The following is an 18582-nucleotide window of genomic DNA, read 5'->3' on the forward strand; positions in this document are numbered from 1 at the left end:
AAGTTAATTACCAAACACGCGCACACGTGAATATTTGATGACTCAACACAACGCTCTTTGTGAGGTGTGTGTGGGAGGGGGGGGGGGGGGGGTATACAGTTTACAGTCTCCGTAAGAGGGCCCTGAACGCACCGCCGCGTCTGCATGTGACGACCCGCATATCCGTCACAGGGAGTGGTGACAGGTGTGTGGGCGGGAAGAAGTCAGCTCAAATTAAAGTCACATCGCTGACAACAAGACGCCGCTATGATCCTCGTAGTCTCGTTTGCCATTCCGAGAGGTTAGCATTGTACCGGAACACGGAAGACCCGCTGTCGATACCCTTTTATATTTTTACACAATCACACGTATATCCTTTGGACACTCAAAGATGTACAGGCCATTCATAACATCTCTTAACAAGTCAACACATTTATGACAAAAGCAAATGAATAGAGATATGAGGAGCAATATCGTAACCTGATGGGCGAAAACACTGAGGCAGAGCGATAAGGATTTTTATATTGTGTCATGTGATCAAGTGCATTTTGAAAGAAAATGGCTCAAATGCTGACATGCTAATAGTCGGAATGCTAACGTATTGGAAGAGAGCAGTCCCAATATATGCAACATGACATAAAAATCATACAGCATTGTCCAGTCAAGTCATGTTTTGCCTGGGCTCCGGCTGTCGAGGTACGCTAGCGTGTCAGGCGAATATCATCACAGTATCCCGATCCGACAAGCTTTGACGCCTACCCCAGGCATCCTTTTGGCTCCGCACCTCTCAGCTACACAAACAAATCGCTAAGATGGCGTCTTCTCTGCCAATTGACTTGAGGTGTGAGCGCGTCACCCGGATGGAGAGTGATCCTCTTAATGGGGAGCTCGCTTTCAGCCTCGGTGACCTCGAAACCGTATATTCCGAGGGAGTGTTTGTGACATCCTCGGTCCAAATGTTTGTGACGCTCCTTGAAGGAATGTTCATTTGGGTGTCGGCTAAGCTGAAGTTTCCACTCAGTGGACCTGACCAAGTTTTGACCACCTGAACTCGGCCAGAAAGAGTTAAGTTTACGGTGAAGGCCCGCGCATCAGACCTGGATCAAGGTGTCGGCGGTGCCACTGTCACACTGTCAAAGGAGACCGTGGCCCGGCACTGCCTCTCCGTCTTAAATGTCACTCGGCAGCAGAACGTGAACTGCGTCTCAACAACGCCGCATTTCGTTCAATGTGACGGGCGACACAGAGGCTCGGATCCGGCAGGAGCGCTGCCTTAAATTCCGTTCAGGAGCAGAAATTGAACCGCGTCTCGCAGACTTGTGACAGACCACCTAGCAGGCCTTCCTGCGTAGAATAAAAGGTGGCAGCAGTACCACCACTCCAATCTGGTCCGGCCTGCTTCTCTGCCTTAAAGCCCCTTTCACACTGAACTTAGCAAAGTCGCCGAACCCATACATTGTGTATGTGCTGCGACGACGGAATGCGGTGTTGCGAGGTGGGCATTTGCGATCGCAGCACGTCGCCTCGCATTGAAAAATGTTCACTTCCTCACTGTGACGTCAGACGGCGCACCCCCTTTAGGAGAAGGGGCTGGCAGAGTGATTTCAGAGTGCTGACAGCAAAAGATTTTGGAGGACAAAAGGCGCTGAACGCAGTGCTGCGATCACGCTCTGACCCAAACAATGTGGCCCTGGCTCTGCACCAAAAATGCCGCTTGGCAGTAGAAAGTGAGCCTCCTGTATGGTCTGGACAACTGGCGGGCCCAGAAACAGAATGGTGGAGGGTCTGGCCCGGCACCATTTCTTTTTTTTTTTTTTTTTTTACACTTTTCCTGACCTTGGCACTACTTCGTCACAGATTCTCACTCGGTTTACTCGACAACTTTTGACAACACCGGCTCGAGGAGACCAAGTTTGGTTCAGGTGGCAGCAGTGGAATCGGTTTCACCGTCACGGGCCAGACCAGTCTCTCCCAAACGTTCTTTTTTACACTTTTCTCCTGAACACGGCACTTTGCACGCTGAGGTCTGGAAGACGTTGTGAAGCTCTGGCCCGATGCCATCCCGTTCCTGGAGCCGCGAGTTTAGCCAAACTACACTGAGTTTAGCTTCACGTGACCGGCCGCGCTTCAGGAGTGTGAGGCAGTGCCGGGCCGTGTTGTACGAGCTAGAGCGAGATCGCATCACCACTGCCACCTTTTATTCTGCGCAGTGAGGCCTGATTCTGGTTTGATGTATGGCCGGTCGTATTCAACGAAACTCTGTGTAGTAGCCCCCACCTTATCTTTTATTGCTTTTCCTGACCTTGGCACTCTGCGCTACCTCACTGCAGCTACTTACCAGACACATTTTGACAAACCTGTCTGGACCATGCAGAGTTTAGTTTAACGTGACAGGCCACACATCAAGCCTTGCTGCGTAGAATAAAAGGTGTCAGGGATACCGTGATCTCACTCCAGCTCGGACATCGTAGCCCGGTACTGCCGCCTTAAATCCCACTCGGGAGTTGAAATTGAACCCCATCTCGCCGACTTGGACTTTCCTTCGACGTGACGCGCCTCACTTCAGGCCTCCCTGGCAGAACAAAAGGTGGCAGTGGTGCCGCCGGAGGTCCCGCTCTGGCCCGGCACTGCCTCTCCGCCTTAAATTCCGCCGTGCGGCAGAAAGTGACCCCTCTGGACTTTAGGCAACAACTCCTCCTGCGCTTGCCGAGAGAAAGTGACAAAGAGCCCGGCGGTAGTTGGCCGATGTCATGAGTCGGAGTGACATTGCGGCGGGTCAGCAGTGGGTCGCCGATATTTTCCTTCCCGCTCGCTTCCCCCGGGCGAGGAAATGTGCTTAGACAAAAAACATGAGGGAGCTCCTGTAACTCTTGTCCAAACAATGGAGTCTAATAGCAACACTTTTGGGCCAGGGGCAGGACAAACTATCGGCGTATATCGTATCATTATCTCTCACGGTACAGGATACATACAGACAGTGACAATTGCTCTCAACATATCAGGGCGGGAGACGTGAGTGTGTTAAACATCACACCACCGATCTACACTGTTGGGGGTCTTGTCTCACGAGGATCTCTCCTTTCTTTGTCTGTCATTGGATATAAATAAGCTGTTAACAAGAAATTTCACATCTCTGATCCATACTTGCCATGTTTTTTAATATCTCTCCTCTCTTTGTGAGTCATTGCTGTTCTTGATTTCCGTCACTCGTGTAGCTATATTAGCTAATAAGGTTAAGTTCAGTTTGTTCGATCTGTCCCCACCTTGTATTTATTTTTTTTATTCGATTAAAAAGAAAGGTGGTCTCGTCTTGCTAGCATCTCTCCTCTCTTTGTCAGTCATCGTCATTGGAGCTAAGTTTAGCAGGTTAGATCCATCTCCGCCATGTTTGACAAAGCCCTTGATGTTATTTTGGTTGGACTTTTTTTTTCCTCCCCCTATCATATTTCCTCCTTTTTTTGTGAGTTATTGTCGTCAACTTCATTTTCATGTGTCGCTAAATAAGCCAAAAAAGCTGAAATTTAGCAAGTCAGAACTGTCTCCACCATGTCTGAAGAAAAATATTCGGCTGACACACTACGTTTGATGTTATTTTCACGATTTTTATTTCATTTGTTTGTCTCGTCTAGCATCCTGCCTCTCTAAGATAATTGCACTAATGTCGCATGTCCAATCTGTCGCCACCATGTTTTCTTTCTTTTGTCTCGCTAGCATCGCTTGTCTCTTTGTGAGTCATTGTCTTTGGCGCTACATCATGTCGCGCTAACTATGCTAATTTTCGCATGTTCAATCTGTCGCCGCCATGTTTGAAGAAACATTTGATGTTATTTTGGTTAGTTTTGTTTCTTTCGCCTGGCTACCATATCTCCTTTCTTTGGCAGTCATTGTCTTTGGAGCTTAAGTTAATAACGCAAAGTTTAGCTTGTCCCATCCATGGCCGCCGCCGTGTTTCAAGAAACGTTTGTTCTTTCCGTTGAACCACTTTTCATTTTTCATCTGGTCTCACTAGCATCTCTCATGTGGCTCAATGAGCTAATAACGCTAACTTTAGCATGTCCGAGCCATTGCCGCCATGTTCGAAGAAACCTTTGATGTTATTTTCGTTGAACCGCGTTTCTTTTTTCGTCTCGCCTCTCTAGCATCTCTCCTCTCTTTGTGAGTCATCATCGTCCGCTCTTCTTCATTTCATCTCCTACAACTTCCTCCTTGTAAATGGCACAAGAGGCTCGTTTGTCAAGCTTCGTTAAGTCACTTTCCCCCTGCCCCCCCCCCCCCCCCCCCCCCCCCCCCCCACCTTTTTATTTTTTATTTATTTTTTATTTATTTTTTTTGCAGAGGTGACTCATCCATCCGGCATTTTGTCCCGTCTTTCCTCCGGTCCCACAGCAGTAACGCCAGGCACCGAGCAGACGCGGCACTGAATCAGCTCGGCAGTAAATTTAGCGGCGGCAAGTTCATCCTGCCAGGTCATAAATCGCGTGCAAAGCGCAGCCTGCCTCCCGTCAGCCCCATTCGACCTCGCAGAAAACACGACGGGGAAAGAAAAAAATATATACTAGGTGTAAAATGTGTGTCAAAAGCGGAGCGATGAAGTTATTCCCCCGGTTTGGAACACTGCTGTGTTATGATATGCGGGAAATCGGTGATGCAATCGTGAGCGGTTTTCACATCATTCGGGGACTGGAGATGCAGATGTCAGGATGTTTGAATCACAGTGAATAAGCAGATGTAGGCTGCCTTCAATCATGGCTAGCATTTTAAGCACTCTCATTGGACGCCTTCACATGTCAATCATTATAGTAGCACCACTGGTCAAAGCAGAAAGGGGGGGGGAAAAAAAAAAGTTTGGAGACGTGAGGCAGTTTGAATGCCAGGATTTAATTCACAAGTAAGGCCTGTTTTTTTTTTTTTAATTCTAAATCTATATTTAAATATGATTTTTTTTAAATTGAAATGTATTTTTAATTTATTTTTATGAAATTTTAATCAAAATTAATTTTAAATAATAGAATGTTTAATTCAAATAAAGTCAAATCCTTTTGCATAAATTTCATGAGGAAGTACACTTTTTTAATTTAATTCCATTTTTTTTCTTTTTTTAAACAATGCATATAATAATAAACTTAATAAAAAATAAAGCCACCTACTTTTGTGTACAATTTTAATCTGTGATCAGGCCTAAAAAGTTTTACATTTTATTTTATTTTTTTAACTGGAATTAAATATATATATATACATATTTAAATAAAATAAACGTGAATACATGTATACGGTACACTTTTTTAAATGTAAATTAGTGTTTCGTTTTACTTTTTTGTAGTTTGTATTTTAAAAAAAAAAAAAGGTATATAATAATAAAACTAAAATAAACACATACTTTAGTGTAACATTTCAGTGATCAGGCCTAAAAAAATAACAATTCTTGGATTTAATTTATTAAATATATTTGAAATCATTTAAAGTAACAAAAAAGTTGAATTTGTCCCAACAAGCTGAAAGCCTTTAGATTTTTTTTAATTCAATTTATATAATTTGATGTAATTTATTGAATCTTAACATCAAAATTTTGTTATTTAATCTACAGTTAACAAAAACTTAAAGTTCAATACTACAGAGATAAGAAAATTAAACAAATTTGATTAAAAGTAGAATAATTAATAGTTTTTGATGGATTAAATAATTGCTTGAAATCATTTTAATGTCAAGATTTATGAATCACAGCGAAGTAGGATTACACATTCTCAAGATGCATCATTTGATTAAGAAAAGTGTCAGATAAATAGCAAACTTGTGATCTGCCAACACTCCAGGCACTGCATTGGACGCTCTTACCTGTCAATCATTACAGTAACACCAAAGATCTTTTTTCCCCCGCATTACAAGTGTGTCAAAAAGCAAACACCGGGTTCTTCTTCTCGTGTTTTGAATCTGAGTATTTTACTGCGGGAAATTGGTGATGCAAGTTTTAACGCGTTATGCAATCGCCAGCGGTTTTAACATCACAGCGCCAGTGAGGGGAGGAAAAAAAAAAAAGAAAAAGAGGACAAGAAAGAGAGAGAGCTTGAATGTCGGGGATGTATGAATCACATAGGAGTCGAGCAATAATTCCAAACATTTGGCGGGCGGGTGCAGCAGCGTCTCGCACGGAGCAACATTGAATGCGTTTTATTTTGGTAACAATGTTAGGCAGCCTCATTAAGACGTCGTCATTATGTCCAACTGCATTTATTTTTAGTCTTCTTCTAATGGAGTGAGCAAGTGAAACATGAAGCGGGATGGAAATGAGCCCAGTGACCTTGGAAACGGCCACAGATTTGGGCCTTTCTTTACCACTTCCTCGTTTTTAAGTGTCTAGAAAAGCATTTGATTTACTCATATTATTTCTAGCCGCATTGTAAAATGGTGCCTCGTGGTGTAATTTTGTTTCCCACCACGACAGTTACAAGCTTTTCTAAATACAAGCAGTCACTCCGATTTTTGGTGGCAGTTAAATCGTTTCAAAACAAGTGGCAGTCGGCGAACGATTCTTCAAAACAGACTTCAAGCTTTTTATTGCCAATCCCAGTTGAGATTTACTGTCAAACTAAACAAAACAGAATCACATTTTGGATTTTAAGCAACCGCATCACTGTCAGCTTAATGCTTACACACAATGCAAAATGCCCTAGGCAGGCTAACAAATAGCATTTATGTGGCAAAGGATAAATAAACACAACTGGTGCAAGTACACATGTAGACAGTACTCATAGGCATACTGTATAATCTTTATCCTCTCCAAAAAAACAACTAATATTACTGCATCTTACTGATACGTTGTAAAACGCTTCTTCTTTTGTGTCTGTATGACCATATTATACCGCCCCCTGGTGGCCAACACACACCCCAGAAGGAGCAGCTCAATGTCCATTTGAAATAAAGAAAAAGTGGCAAAAAAAATGGTTGGGGGTGGTGGCTGGAACAGATTAATAGTGTTTCCATTCATTTCAATGGGGAAAGATGATTTGAGATACAAGTTTCAAGCATAGTCACAGTACAATTTAAACTCGTATCTCAAGGCACCGCTGTATAGTGAGTCGGAAACGAACGTACGATTCCGCTATTATTAGACCACAAATTATGCATCCATCCATCCATTTTCTGAGCCGCTTATCCTCACACGGGTCGCGGGAGTGCTGGAGCCTATCCCATCTATCTACGGGCGGGAGGCGGGGTACACCATGAACCGGTCGCCACCCAATCACAGGGCACATAGAAACAAGCAACAATTCGCACTCACATTCACACCTACGGGCAATTTAGAGTCTTCAATTAATCTACCATGCATGTTTTTGGGAGTGGGAGGAAACCGGAGTACCTGGAGAAAACCCAAGCAGGCTCGGGGAGAACATGCAAACTCCACACAGATGAGCCCGGATTTGAACCCAGGTCCTCAGAACTGTGAGGCAGATATGATAACCAGTTGTCCATGGTGCTGCCTAGAATAAATTGAAAAACTAAAAATGTAAAAAAGATTGAAAGAAATTGGAACAGTTAATTTTAAAAAAAATGATCCATATAAAAAAACATTTGTGAGAATGAATTAAAAATATATGCATGCTGTTGCTGACCAAAACAGCAGCACCTACCCAACTAGTTACCTGTACAGCCTTGTGTAAATAACGGTCCCCACACCATTGTGAAACTTCCAAGTTGACTCGAAGCGAGTGTGGCCTAGTCGGGCCTGAGTGTCACCAGAACACGGTTAGATCCTTTTTTTGTTTGTTTTCCTTTTTCTCTCTTTCACTCCCCGCTACAAGCTTTGCTTTGCCAACACGCCTCCTCGTGTCGGCCAAAAGCTGTCAGACGTCGTTTAGCATCCGGACAGAGTCTTAGCGGCCACTACGGGCTTTGCAGGAAGTGTCTGTCTGTCTGTGTGTGCACGCGTGCATGTGTTGGGGGGGCGGGGGGGGTGGTTCTACATACAATTGACTTAAAGTGTGCGTCTGTGCCTGTGTGACCTACATTCACTTTCCTGCCGAGACGTTTGTTTAGCCTTGTGGGCAAACGCATGTGAGAGAGGAAACACATACAGTCAGTCAGTATGCTTCAATACATCAGTGCCATGCACCAGTGCACGTATGGTGCCCTCTAGTGGAGGAGGGCATACGGACCCCCGCACCAGATGCCATCCCAGGCCTCAACATCAAAGGGAAGGGCTCGCAACAGGTGGCCCGCGGGCTGAAAAGGGAACCCCGATGGGAGTGGGTTGAGGACAGCAAAGGCAAAATATTTTGGAAGTTTTATTTTGAAATTCACGGTATTTCCTGCGCCACCATTTCAAAATGAAAGCGCCAAGACCATCAGCTTTGAAACATCACGCTTTTCCGAAACTCACTTTTGCCAGTGAAAATTATTCTCTGAAGTTGATGGTGTTGGGAGTTTTATTTAGAAAGTTGATTCATTTTGAAAGGCAAGTACCATAAAAGTAAGTATTACCTGTGCCAGCATTTGCAGATAAAAGTCCCAACACTGTCAGGCTTTTGAATTTGTGGCACTAGCAATGTTTATTTTTTTGGTACTTGCCTTTCAAAATCAAGTTAGCGTTGGGACTTTTATGATAAAAATCATCATCTATGGATGTAATCTTTTTTTAATTGTGGGCTGAATGGTTGGGCTCCCAATATTTCAGTGAACTACAGCGGATGCAGATAATTTAAAAAATAATAATAATAATAATAATTCTTATTTTGACATGCTATGCCCTAGTATTTGTCATGGTGGGTAGTAGAAAGCGTGTCTTGCCATTATGAGAAAAGATGCAGTTTGTGGAGTGAATGGTGAACGCCATGTAAAAAAACAAACAAAACAAAAAAACACGAGCTATGCGGTTTCTTAGTTGTAGATCTGTAAATAGATGATTATTTGGACATCAAATGCCCTTTCGCCAACTTGTATTTTGAGGTGTCACAAAAGCAAAAAAAATATTTGCATCCAAGTCACTGTTCTGCTTCGACGTGTTTTTTTGTTTTGTTTTGTTTTGTGTTGTTTTTTTTTACAAAAAAAGCTCGGTTTCTCTGCTTGTTCGTCAGAAACCGGTGTTTTGGGTGAAACCAACCTATGTTCTACTGCTGATGACTAAAGAACAGAAAAAGCTAGAAAGATTTAGATTTTTTTTTCAGGTGAAAGAAGAGCGTCTACTCTTTCTTTTGGTAGGCTTATATTGTCATAGAAGGCGATATTCTGTGGGTCTTGAAAGATCAGATACAAAATGCTGTGAATGAGGTAACGTACGGATTTATTGAGCAAGCACAAAGAAAGAAGAAAAAAATTACCCCGAGATGACACCGGCTTTATTTGTTTGTAAACTCTTTGGCGCAAAGACGTATGGGGACCGCCGCTTCAAAGCACTTCTCATCCGTCAAAAGTATCACAACGTCATCGGGGGGGAGTGGAGGTCGGAGTATTAGCGTCAGTTTATTTTTTTAGGTCTTGCGAGTACTGTACTCATTACGACGGGCCGCAGGAATTGAAATCACATGCTCCAGTTAAGTTAAACAAGGGCAAGGTATTCCCACAAGAAGCGAGCGAAGAGGCAGGGAAGGATGCGGATCAAGTACCGTTGTCACGTTGCAGATGTATTTTATCCCCCCCACTCCATCGAGCTGCTTTGGTGCCTGCGAGGTAAATAAAGCTGGCGGGCTCGCAGCATCCAGCTCATTAAAAAGCTTTTTTATCCATTTCCAGCCGGCACGCGGCGAGACTGCGGCGTGGACATTGTTTACACACAAACGCCGCCCCGGGAGTCGTGTTGATTTCCACGAGCGTCTCGCTTTTCATGATTTCCTCAAGCCTCTCCGAGGAGCGCGCACATGCAAGCGACGCGACCACAACGCCGCCAGTCGAAAACATGAAAGTCTCACATCCAGCGGACCACCCAGGCCCAAAGATGGCGTGACCAGCCGGCCCAGTTTGACTCTAAAAATAGCCTCCGGCTGGCAGGTATACGATTGGCAAGTGTAAAATTAAAATCTTTATTAAGCAATGAAATACATGTTTTTTTTCCACTTATAAAATATGAATTTTAGCTAAATAAAAACATCACAGTGGTGCCTTGAGATATCAGTTTAATTTGCACCCTGGCCACTCTGAATACTCTGATCTCCAATCATCTTTTCCCCATTGAAATCAATGGAAATGCCATTAATCTGTTCCAGCCTTCTCCAAAAAAAAAAATACAAAGACATTTTTTGTAATGTGTATTTTAATGAGGGAAAATATCACTCTGTAATATTATGCTTTATAAAATCATACGGTAATAACAATTTAACAATTAAAAACAATTAAACCGTTTGTCACTTTTGTTTTTTGCTTCAATTCAATGGACATTGTGCTGCTCCTTCCGGTGCCTTGGCCACCTGGGGGCAGTATAATACATCCATCCATTCTCTGAACCGCTTATCCTCACTTGGGTCACGGGTGTGCCACAACCTATCCCAGCTGACTTCTGGAGGAATTTTTAATTACGCTTAGGGATTTGGCAAAATATTTTAATTTGTCTTTTTTGTACCGTGTTGTTTTGGCATGGATGTCTATAACAGCCATTCATCCATTTTCTTTACCGCTTCTCCTCACTAGGGTCGCGGGCTACTGGAGCCTATCCCAGCTATCTTCGGGCGGGAGGCGGGGTCCACCCTGAACCGGTCGCCGGCCAATCACAGGGCACATAGAATCAAACAACCATTCACGCACACATTTACACCTAAGGGCAATTTAGAGTCTCCTATCAACCTACCACACACGTTTTTGGGATGCGGGAGGAAACCCCAGTGCCCCGAGAAAACCCACCCAGGCACGGGGAGAACATGCAAACTCCACACAGGTGGGGCCGAGATTTGAACCCCAGAATTGTGAGGCAGATGTACTAACCAGTCGGTCACCGTGCCGGCTGTCTATAACATATTCAAGGTAAAACAAATGTCCTGTCTTCAGAAGTGACGGTGACCTCGGTAAAGAGTCCAGGTGTGACACCATGTGACCTGACACGCTAGCCTCGGCCCGTGTGTGGGCGACACTAGGGCGCTCATTCGCACGCAGACGCGGAATGTCGGCACACGCGCCGACAACCGCTCCGCGCCATTTGCATCGGCCCGGCACTCGGGGGCCCCGCGGCGCGTGACTCTGTGCCGTGTTGGCCGCACACCCACGACTGTGTTTGGAAACATTGAGGCGGCGGGATGGGGGCTGGCGGGATTCGGAGCCACATGAAGCGTTTTAGCCCAGCCGACCGCGCAAAACAGCCGTGGCGGAGGGCAGATCCAGGAAATGCGCAGAAGTGTATACCTGTACAATGGTACCTTGACCTTTGTGTATAATTTGTTCCGTGACCATGGTTGTAACTCAAAACACTTCCATCTCAAATCATCTTTTCCCTTTGAAAGGCCATTAATCCTTTCCAACTCCCCAAAAAACACCAACCCCCCAAAAAATCTTTGTGTCTAATAAGAAAAATAGCACTCTACAATATTGTACTGGATAAAAACATACATTAATAACATAAATGAATAGAATGTAAAGAATTAAACTTTTTGCATCATGATTTCATGCTTTCAATGGGCCTTGTGTGTGTACCTTGGCCACTATTGGGCAGTATAGTACATACATAATGCATTCACCAAGACGGTCACAATTCAACTCAGTAAGCTGCAGTAGTATTTGTTGTTTTTCGCACAGGGTAAAGAATATACTTACTGTATGCCCGTGAGTATTGTTATATACTCTGTCTGCATGTGTTGCTGAATTGTGTTCAAACATCTGTTTTTTAAAGGTTTATAGCTGTCACAACATCGAGGCCAGTTGTTAGTCTGTCTGTGGCGTTTGCATTGTGTGTTACCGTTAAGCTAGCGGACTTTATTTAGGCAAAGTTATGGATATAGCTAGTGCTTAAACCATCCGTAGAGGCATCTATTATTCACAAATGTTTACAATTTGTGGTGGGTCTTGGTCCTTAACCCCCACGAATAACCAGGGTTGACTGTAAGGGGATAACAAAAGGAGGAGATGCCACTGAAGCGACAGAAGCAAAGCCCCTCAGATTCCCCCCACCCCCGCTTCCACCATGGGCCACCTGCCCAAGTGTCCTGGCAGCAGAAAGCCTGCAGTCATCACAAAGTGGAAATATTTACCACCACTCTGGCATTCCAGTGTGGCTGTGAGGGCAACGGTAGGCAATGTGACAACACACAAGCCCAAAAAGCAGCCTATTTAGAAAAAGTGACCGTCATTTTGGAAATAATTATAATTTGAAAGGCTGCCAGCCCACTGCTGTTGGTGGGTCGCCGACAGTGAGTCAAAAATCAATTGGGAAAAAAATGAAAGGAGCACACGGTCCACTTTTTGGTCTTGCACAGCACGTGAAAAATCCATTTTAAAAAGTGACTTTTATTTTGAAAATCACGATTTAGTAATGCAGACTACTAACTTCTAGTCAAGATGCTTGCCTTTCAAAATAAATGTTGGCTGTTGGATTTTTATTATTGATATTTTATTTTTAAATGCTGGCACCCCACCCACTTGGGTCTCAGATGCAATGTTTTAAAAAAAAAATGTACTGAAAAAGTCACTTTTATTATGAAATGCTGGCACCCTTCCTGTGTATGGTCTTCTCTTATCGATGCCGCTCCTTCTTTATGGAAAAGCGTTTTTTGACGCCAAAGAAAAACGTGTGCGTGTGTTGATGTGTGTTTGCAGAACACGCTGGAGACGTGCAGCATGTGCAGCAAGCCCATCATGGAGCGCATCTTGAGGGCCACGGGCAAGGCCTACCACCCTCACTGCTTCACCTGCGTGGTCTGCAAACGCAGTCTGGACGGCGTGCCCTTCACCGTCGACGCCTCCAACCACATCCACTGCATACACGACTTCCACAAGTGAGGACGGCACTCACAAAACGTATCCCAACAGTACAAGCACTAGTGGAACTAATGATTGTAGAAGAAGAACTCATTAGTAGAACTAATAGTAGTAGTAGTAGTAGTAATAGAACTAATGGTAGTAGGGCTCGTCTTTGACACATAATTTCTATGGCAGATTGTGTTTGCTTTGCAAATTGACTACAGTTCTGTTTTTCAGTTGTCGTACGACTAGTAGTAGTAGTGATATGATACTAATGATGTTTGTGTTGTTGCGCAACAGAAAGTTTGCGCCGCGCTGCTGCGTGTGTTCTGAACCCATCATGCCCGCTCCCGGTCAGGAGGAGACGGTTCGTATCGTGGCTCTGGACAGAGACTTCCACGTCCACTGTTACCGCTGTGAGGTACGGACAGTACAGTACATCATACTCATTCACATCAGTAGACCTCCATGATAAGCTAGGCTAATCAGGAAAAAGCTGCAGAATGTTCTTATTGGAAACTCAAATTAGAGAATTACATCCAAATGTAGCCTAGAACATGTCAGACCAGTTAGCCTAGCCTAGCATAAAGACTGGTAACGGCGAGAAAGTTATCTTTTGACTACACAGTTTGCAACAAGCTAGCAGATTCATAACACTTACTTGCTGTATGATAACTTCGGCTTAACAGAAATGTACCTTTGAAAGTCAGAGATGTATCTCAGATGCTACAATTAGCCTAGCTGTATGCCAAGCTAGGATAACTGTAGCTTCTATCATGAGCTTGGGTTATCGTACACTTACAGTCCCACTTTGTTGCAGTTAGCTGTCTTTGTGCTGAAATAAGCTAACTGTCGCTAGGCTAAAGCACGCTCAGGTACATGCTAACGTTATGGTTGTGTGTTTTGTGTGAAGGACTGCGGCTGTCTGCTGTCTGAGGGTGACAACCAGGGCTGCTACCCTCTGGATGGACACGTCCTGTGCAAGAACTGTAACACGGGACGCATCCAGGCGCTCTCCGCCAAGGCCACCACTGACCTCTGAACAAGCGACCAATCATTACACGCTCTTTTCGTGCTTGCTTAGCTCTTCTTCCTTCCGACTCGGTCGCACAGACGCTTTTCCTTGCGCGCTTCGATAAACATTTATACTAACCATGTTGTTGTACGATTAGCATCACAGGATATTATGGTTAGCCTAGCTTTGCATGAAGATTGCTGACTGTGAAATAAATTTAATTTTGCTCACCAAGCTAGCTACCCAGTCATTAGCTGTGAATATTTTCTCACTAGAAACTCAAATTATAATATTACACTAAATATACCTGAGAGCGTGTTACCCTAGTAACAGTTAGCCTAGCTTAGCATGAAGACAGCTAACTCTGATAAACCTGGGACTCCCAGGTGTATGACAACCCAAGATCATGATAGAAGCTACAGTAAACCTAGCTAAGCATAAAGAAAGGTCAGGAGGTGTTCCGCCAGCTGTGTGATGCCATCTTAATATGGAAGCATTTTGCTGGAATAATCTTTCTAGTCTTTATCGCTTTATGCTAAAATGGTTCATCCGTGACTAGCTGTGGGTATTTTCATTTGAAGCTATCATTATTCTATTTTAGCATCAAAACAACTTAACTGGGATAAAGTGCTCGTAGTGACTCCCAAGTTAGCGCTGTATGCTCAACCTCGGCTAATCAGAAATGTACCTTAGATATATGTTCAAAGCTACAGTTAGACTACCTTAGCATAAAGACAACTAACTGGGAGGAAGATGTAGTTTGACTCCCAATTGTACTACACGCTAGCGGATTCTTAGCATTCTCGCCTTCATGATAAGGTATGCTAATCAGAAAGGTACCTTCGTAATGTGTTTGAAGCTACAGTTGGCCTAAATTCACATGCAGATTGCTAACTGGGAGAGCATTAGATTATGACTCCCTTGTGTACAACATGCTAGGAAATCATCATTCCCCATCTTTATGCTAAACTAGGCTAATCAGCCACTAGCCATCCACATTTTAGCCATTTGTGACCATTCAAACATTTTCTTTATAGCTTTTACCGATCAAAATCATGCTTACATTCCGCGAACATAGCCTTGTGTTTTAGCGTTAGCGCCTCTTTAGGAACTATTATTCCTCCTATGCAGAAAAACATATGCAACTTTATCTATGTATTTTCAGAAATTCCGCTACTCACATGGCTCATGTCAAACGCATGGACACTTTATCAGAATTTCTATGGGTTAAGGATTTTTTTTTTTTTCCGTGTAAAGAGCAGAGCATCCTCATCGCAATCTTTGCGTCAGGCTAATGCCGTCGGTACGCCACCTCCTCGTGCGACCAACCACATGTGCTTTTATCTGTATTTTGCCCGACTTATCGTCACCAGCCTTGATGCTAAACAAGGCTAATCAGAGGGCAATTTCTTACATAGTGATAGAAGCTATAAGTAGCCTAACTTAGCATGAAATTAGCTTACCGAGAGATAGTTCTAGCTTGATTCCCAAGTGTACGACACGCTTGCAGATTCTTAGCCCCATTATGCTAAGCTAGGCTAACATGCAAATAGCTGCAGAAATTTCAAGTGTACGACACACTTGCAGAATGTAATTTAAAGCAATTTTGAAGCTGCAGTTAATAAAAACATCCACCTGAGCAAGTTCCCAAGTGAACGACACATTTACACATTGTTTCTCGCCGTTTTGCTTAGCAAGGCATATCAGCACCTTACAGTGGACATTTTCGTGATTGTAATAGATGCTATAGTTAGCCTAGCTTAGAGTAAAACAAAAAATGAGAGTTTTAGTTTGGGGAAAAAAAATATAATTTTTGATTCTCAAGTGTACGACACGCTCGCAGATTATCATTTCCCGCTATTATGCTATGCTACTCCAAACATACGACGCTAGCACTAAATGGTTAGCAAATAATAAACGACGTAAAGCCATTTTATTTTTTAAAAAAAATAAATGATGTTATTTTAATGTGTTGTGTTGTTTAGCTTGCTGTCTTTTTGTTTACAAAATGTGCCTTTGCCCCTTTGTGATCTATGTAAACAAACAAGATGGTCGGCTGACACGCAAGCATAATGTTTTTGATTTTTTTTTTTCTTTAATAAAAAAAATTCCAACTGCTTCAACTCTTTTGTTGTTGTTGATCTTTATGCATGTTATTCATTGCCCGCTGTGAGTGAGCATGTTAGCTTTATCCTATTCTTCTATTGGGTTATTCCATGTATCTGTGTTTTAGTAGCTGTTGCCGCGCCAGCTTTACAGGAGATTTCCTGGTCATTTTTGTTTTCATTTTTTTCCCTCATTCCTTGGCTCGGCAGGCTGGAGGCCAAAAAGCACCGAGCTCGTTGTGCATGCGTTCGCGTGCAGCGCTAAAGTCGCCGGCGGCCCTCCGCTCGCTTTAGTGCGCATAAATCTGTTGTTTACAAACAAATTGATGAGTGATGCGCCCCCCGGCCAACATGGCGCACCCCCCTCCCATATAGTCCCCTCCTCTGTATAAATACCCCGCCGTGACTCCACTTTCTCCTGTTCTATACTGTTTTTTTCTTTTTCTTTCTCCTATTGAAATATCTCCTAGTACATTGAATTATTCCTCAAAATTCAGTGGGGAAATTAAGGGGGGTGAAGGGGGCAAAAGGGGGGTTGTAAGGGGTAAAAGGTGGGCCACAAGAGGTTTGAAGGGGGGAAGTGGGGGGCCACAAGGGGGTTAAAGGGTGGGAACAAGGGGGTGATGGTGGGGGCAAAGTGGGTTTAAGGATGTAAGGAAGTGAAATTTGGGTGTGAGAGAGGCGAAAAGAGGGGGCTGCTAGGAAGGCGAAAGGGGAGCCGCAAGCAGGGTGAAAATGGGGTCAAAAAGCACCCAAGAGGTTGAATGTTAGGCTGGAAGGGGTGAAACGATGTCCGCAAGGGGGTTGAATGGCGGGTTGCAAATGGCAGATAGAAAGGGGTTCCAAAGGGGACCACAAGGGGGTGAAAGGCAAGATGGTGACGATGCGGGGTAAGAGGTGTGTTCACTGGTGTAAGGAAGCAAAATGGGGGTGTAAGAGAGGCTATCCATCCATCCATTTTCTGAGCCGCTTCTCCTCACTGGGGTCGCGAGCGTGCTGGAGCCTATCCCAGCTATCATCGGGCAGGAGGCGGGGTACACCCTGAACTGGTTGCCAGCCAATCGGAGGGCACATAGAAACAAACAACCATTCACACTCACATTCACACCTACGGGTAATTTTGAGTCTTCAATTCATGCATGATTTTGGGATGTGGGAGGAAACCGGAGTGCCCGGAGAAAACCCACGCAGGCACAGGGAGAACAGGCAAACTCCACACAGGCAGGGGCCGGGGATTGAACCCCGCTCCTCAGAACTGTGAGGCTGACGCTCTTAACCAGTCGGCCGCCGTAAGAGAGGCTAAGGGGAGTCAATTGGGGGGCTGCAAGGAGGCAAAAGGGCAAGACAACAGCGTCCCAACAAGTAGGCCGCAAGGGGCCAAAAGGGACCCACAAGAGGTTGAAAGGCGGGTCGCAACAGGCAGGCTACTAGGGGGGGCGAAGGGGGGGGATGATGGGCAACGAAAGTGTGTGAAAGCAGGGACGGCAAAGGGACAAAAATTTGTTCGTTTGTAGAATGAGTCATTGTCCAGTGATGCTGTGGAGTGGCAGCAACCTGCTAAGCAGCTAGTCAAGCACAATTAATGTCACACGAACACATTTCGCCCCAAGTCATCCACTTGTTTTGATGTTCACACACACACACACACACACACACAATTACAGAATGGCTCCTTCATATCAGCTCGATATAGCTTTTTCAGCTAGATCACAGTAAGCACTTTAGTTTACCCTCTGTTAGTGAGTGTTTTTTTCAATGAGATCTTAGTTAGCATTCAAGCTTGTCTTCTGTTAGCATGTTAGCCTTTTTTAGTTGAATCTCTGTATATTACCTTTTCATCTGTGAGTATGTTAGTACGGGTACATCTCAATACGTTAGAACAAATGTAGCCGTGTGTGAGCGCTTCATTTGCATGTTAGCTACTCTTCTGTTAGCATGTGTATTTACTGTTGATCACACATTAGCCGCTTTGTAAACTGCTACCATAGCAATTTTATCATCATTAGCGTAAGGATTCTCTTTTAGATCTTATTTGAAATGTTAGTTTTTCGTTTGTGTCCATGGCTAAAAGTTTGTCTAATGTAGCAGCTAAGTGAGTATAGTATGAGTGTAAGCTCTGTGACTAGTTGTCACGGAAACGATCATGCTGCTTCATTGTGAGAATTCGGTGATGTTCTTCGTCCACTGTTTGGCTAATATACAGTGTTACGGTGCTAATTTACTCTGTTAGTTCTATTACTAGACTGCATGTTAGCTGCTGTATTAGCCATTATTTTAGTCAAGTATATGCTCTGTGACTATCAAGGAAACCAACTTGCTGTTTTATTTTTTTTTATTCCATTCATTCCGGTTTGTTCTTTCTTTCCACACGAGAATGAAAAGGTTGAAAAGTGAAAGTGTTTTTTTTTTTCTTAGCCTCAAGGTCGCAAGGTGCCGTCTCAAAAGAGCTCCTTAAATCATGAGAACCGCGTTACCTTTCCGTAGTGCTCCCGCCCGTAAGTCGCTAAAGTCGGAGGACTTATCCCGGATCCTCACGACGCTCCCGCCATGAATATCAAGCAGACGCCGCTCGCTCCGCTAGCGTTGGGGTAGCACTACGAGGCTCACACTCAA

General features: G+C 44.0%; 1 protein-coding gene across 9 annotated transcripts in view; it reads left to right on the forward strand.

The window, feature by feature from the left end:
- Positions 1-14102, forward strand: part of lpp (LIM domain containing preferred translocation partner in lipoma) — a 140588-nt gene extending 126486 nt beyond the window's left edge. For all 9 annotated transcript variants that reach the window (XM_061683396.1, XM_061683394.1, XM_061683397.1 and 6 more), the window contains 3 exons: positions 12706-12884; positions 13150-13270; positions 13763-14102. In XM_061683396.1, the coding sequence (XP_061539380.1) occupies positions 12706-12884; positions 13150-13270; positions 13763-13891 (429 nt within the window). In that variant the 3' untranslated portion in view covers positions 13892-14102. The remainder of the gene's footprint in view (positions 1-12705; positions 12885-13149; positions 13271-13762) is intronic.
- The last annotated feature ends 4480 nt before the right edge of the window (positions 14103-18582 follow it).

This window comes from Phycodurus eques, chromosome 8, assembly GCF_024500275.1.
Source record: "Phycodurus eques isolate BA_2022a chromosome 8, UOR_Pequ_1.1, whole genome shotgun sequence".
In the NCBI taxonomy this organism is placed as follows: domain Eukaryota; kingdom Metazoa; phylum Chordata; class Actinopteri; order Syngnathiformes; family Syngnathidae; genus Phycodurus; species Phycodurus eques.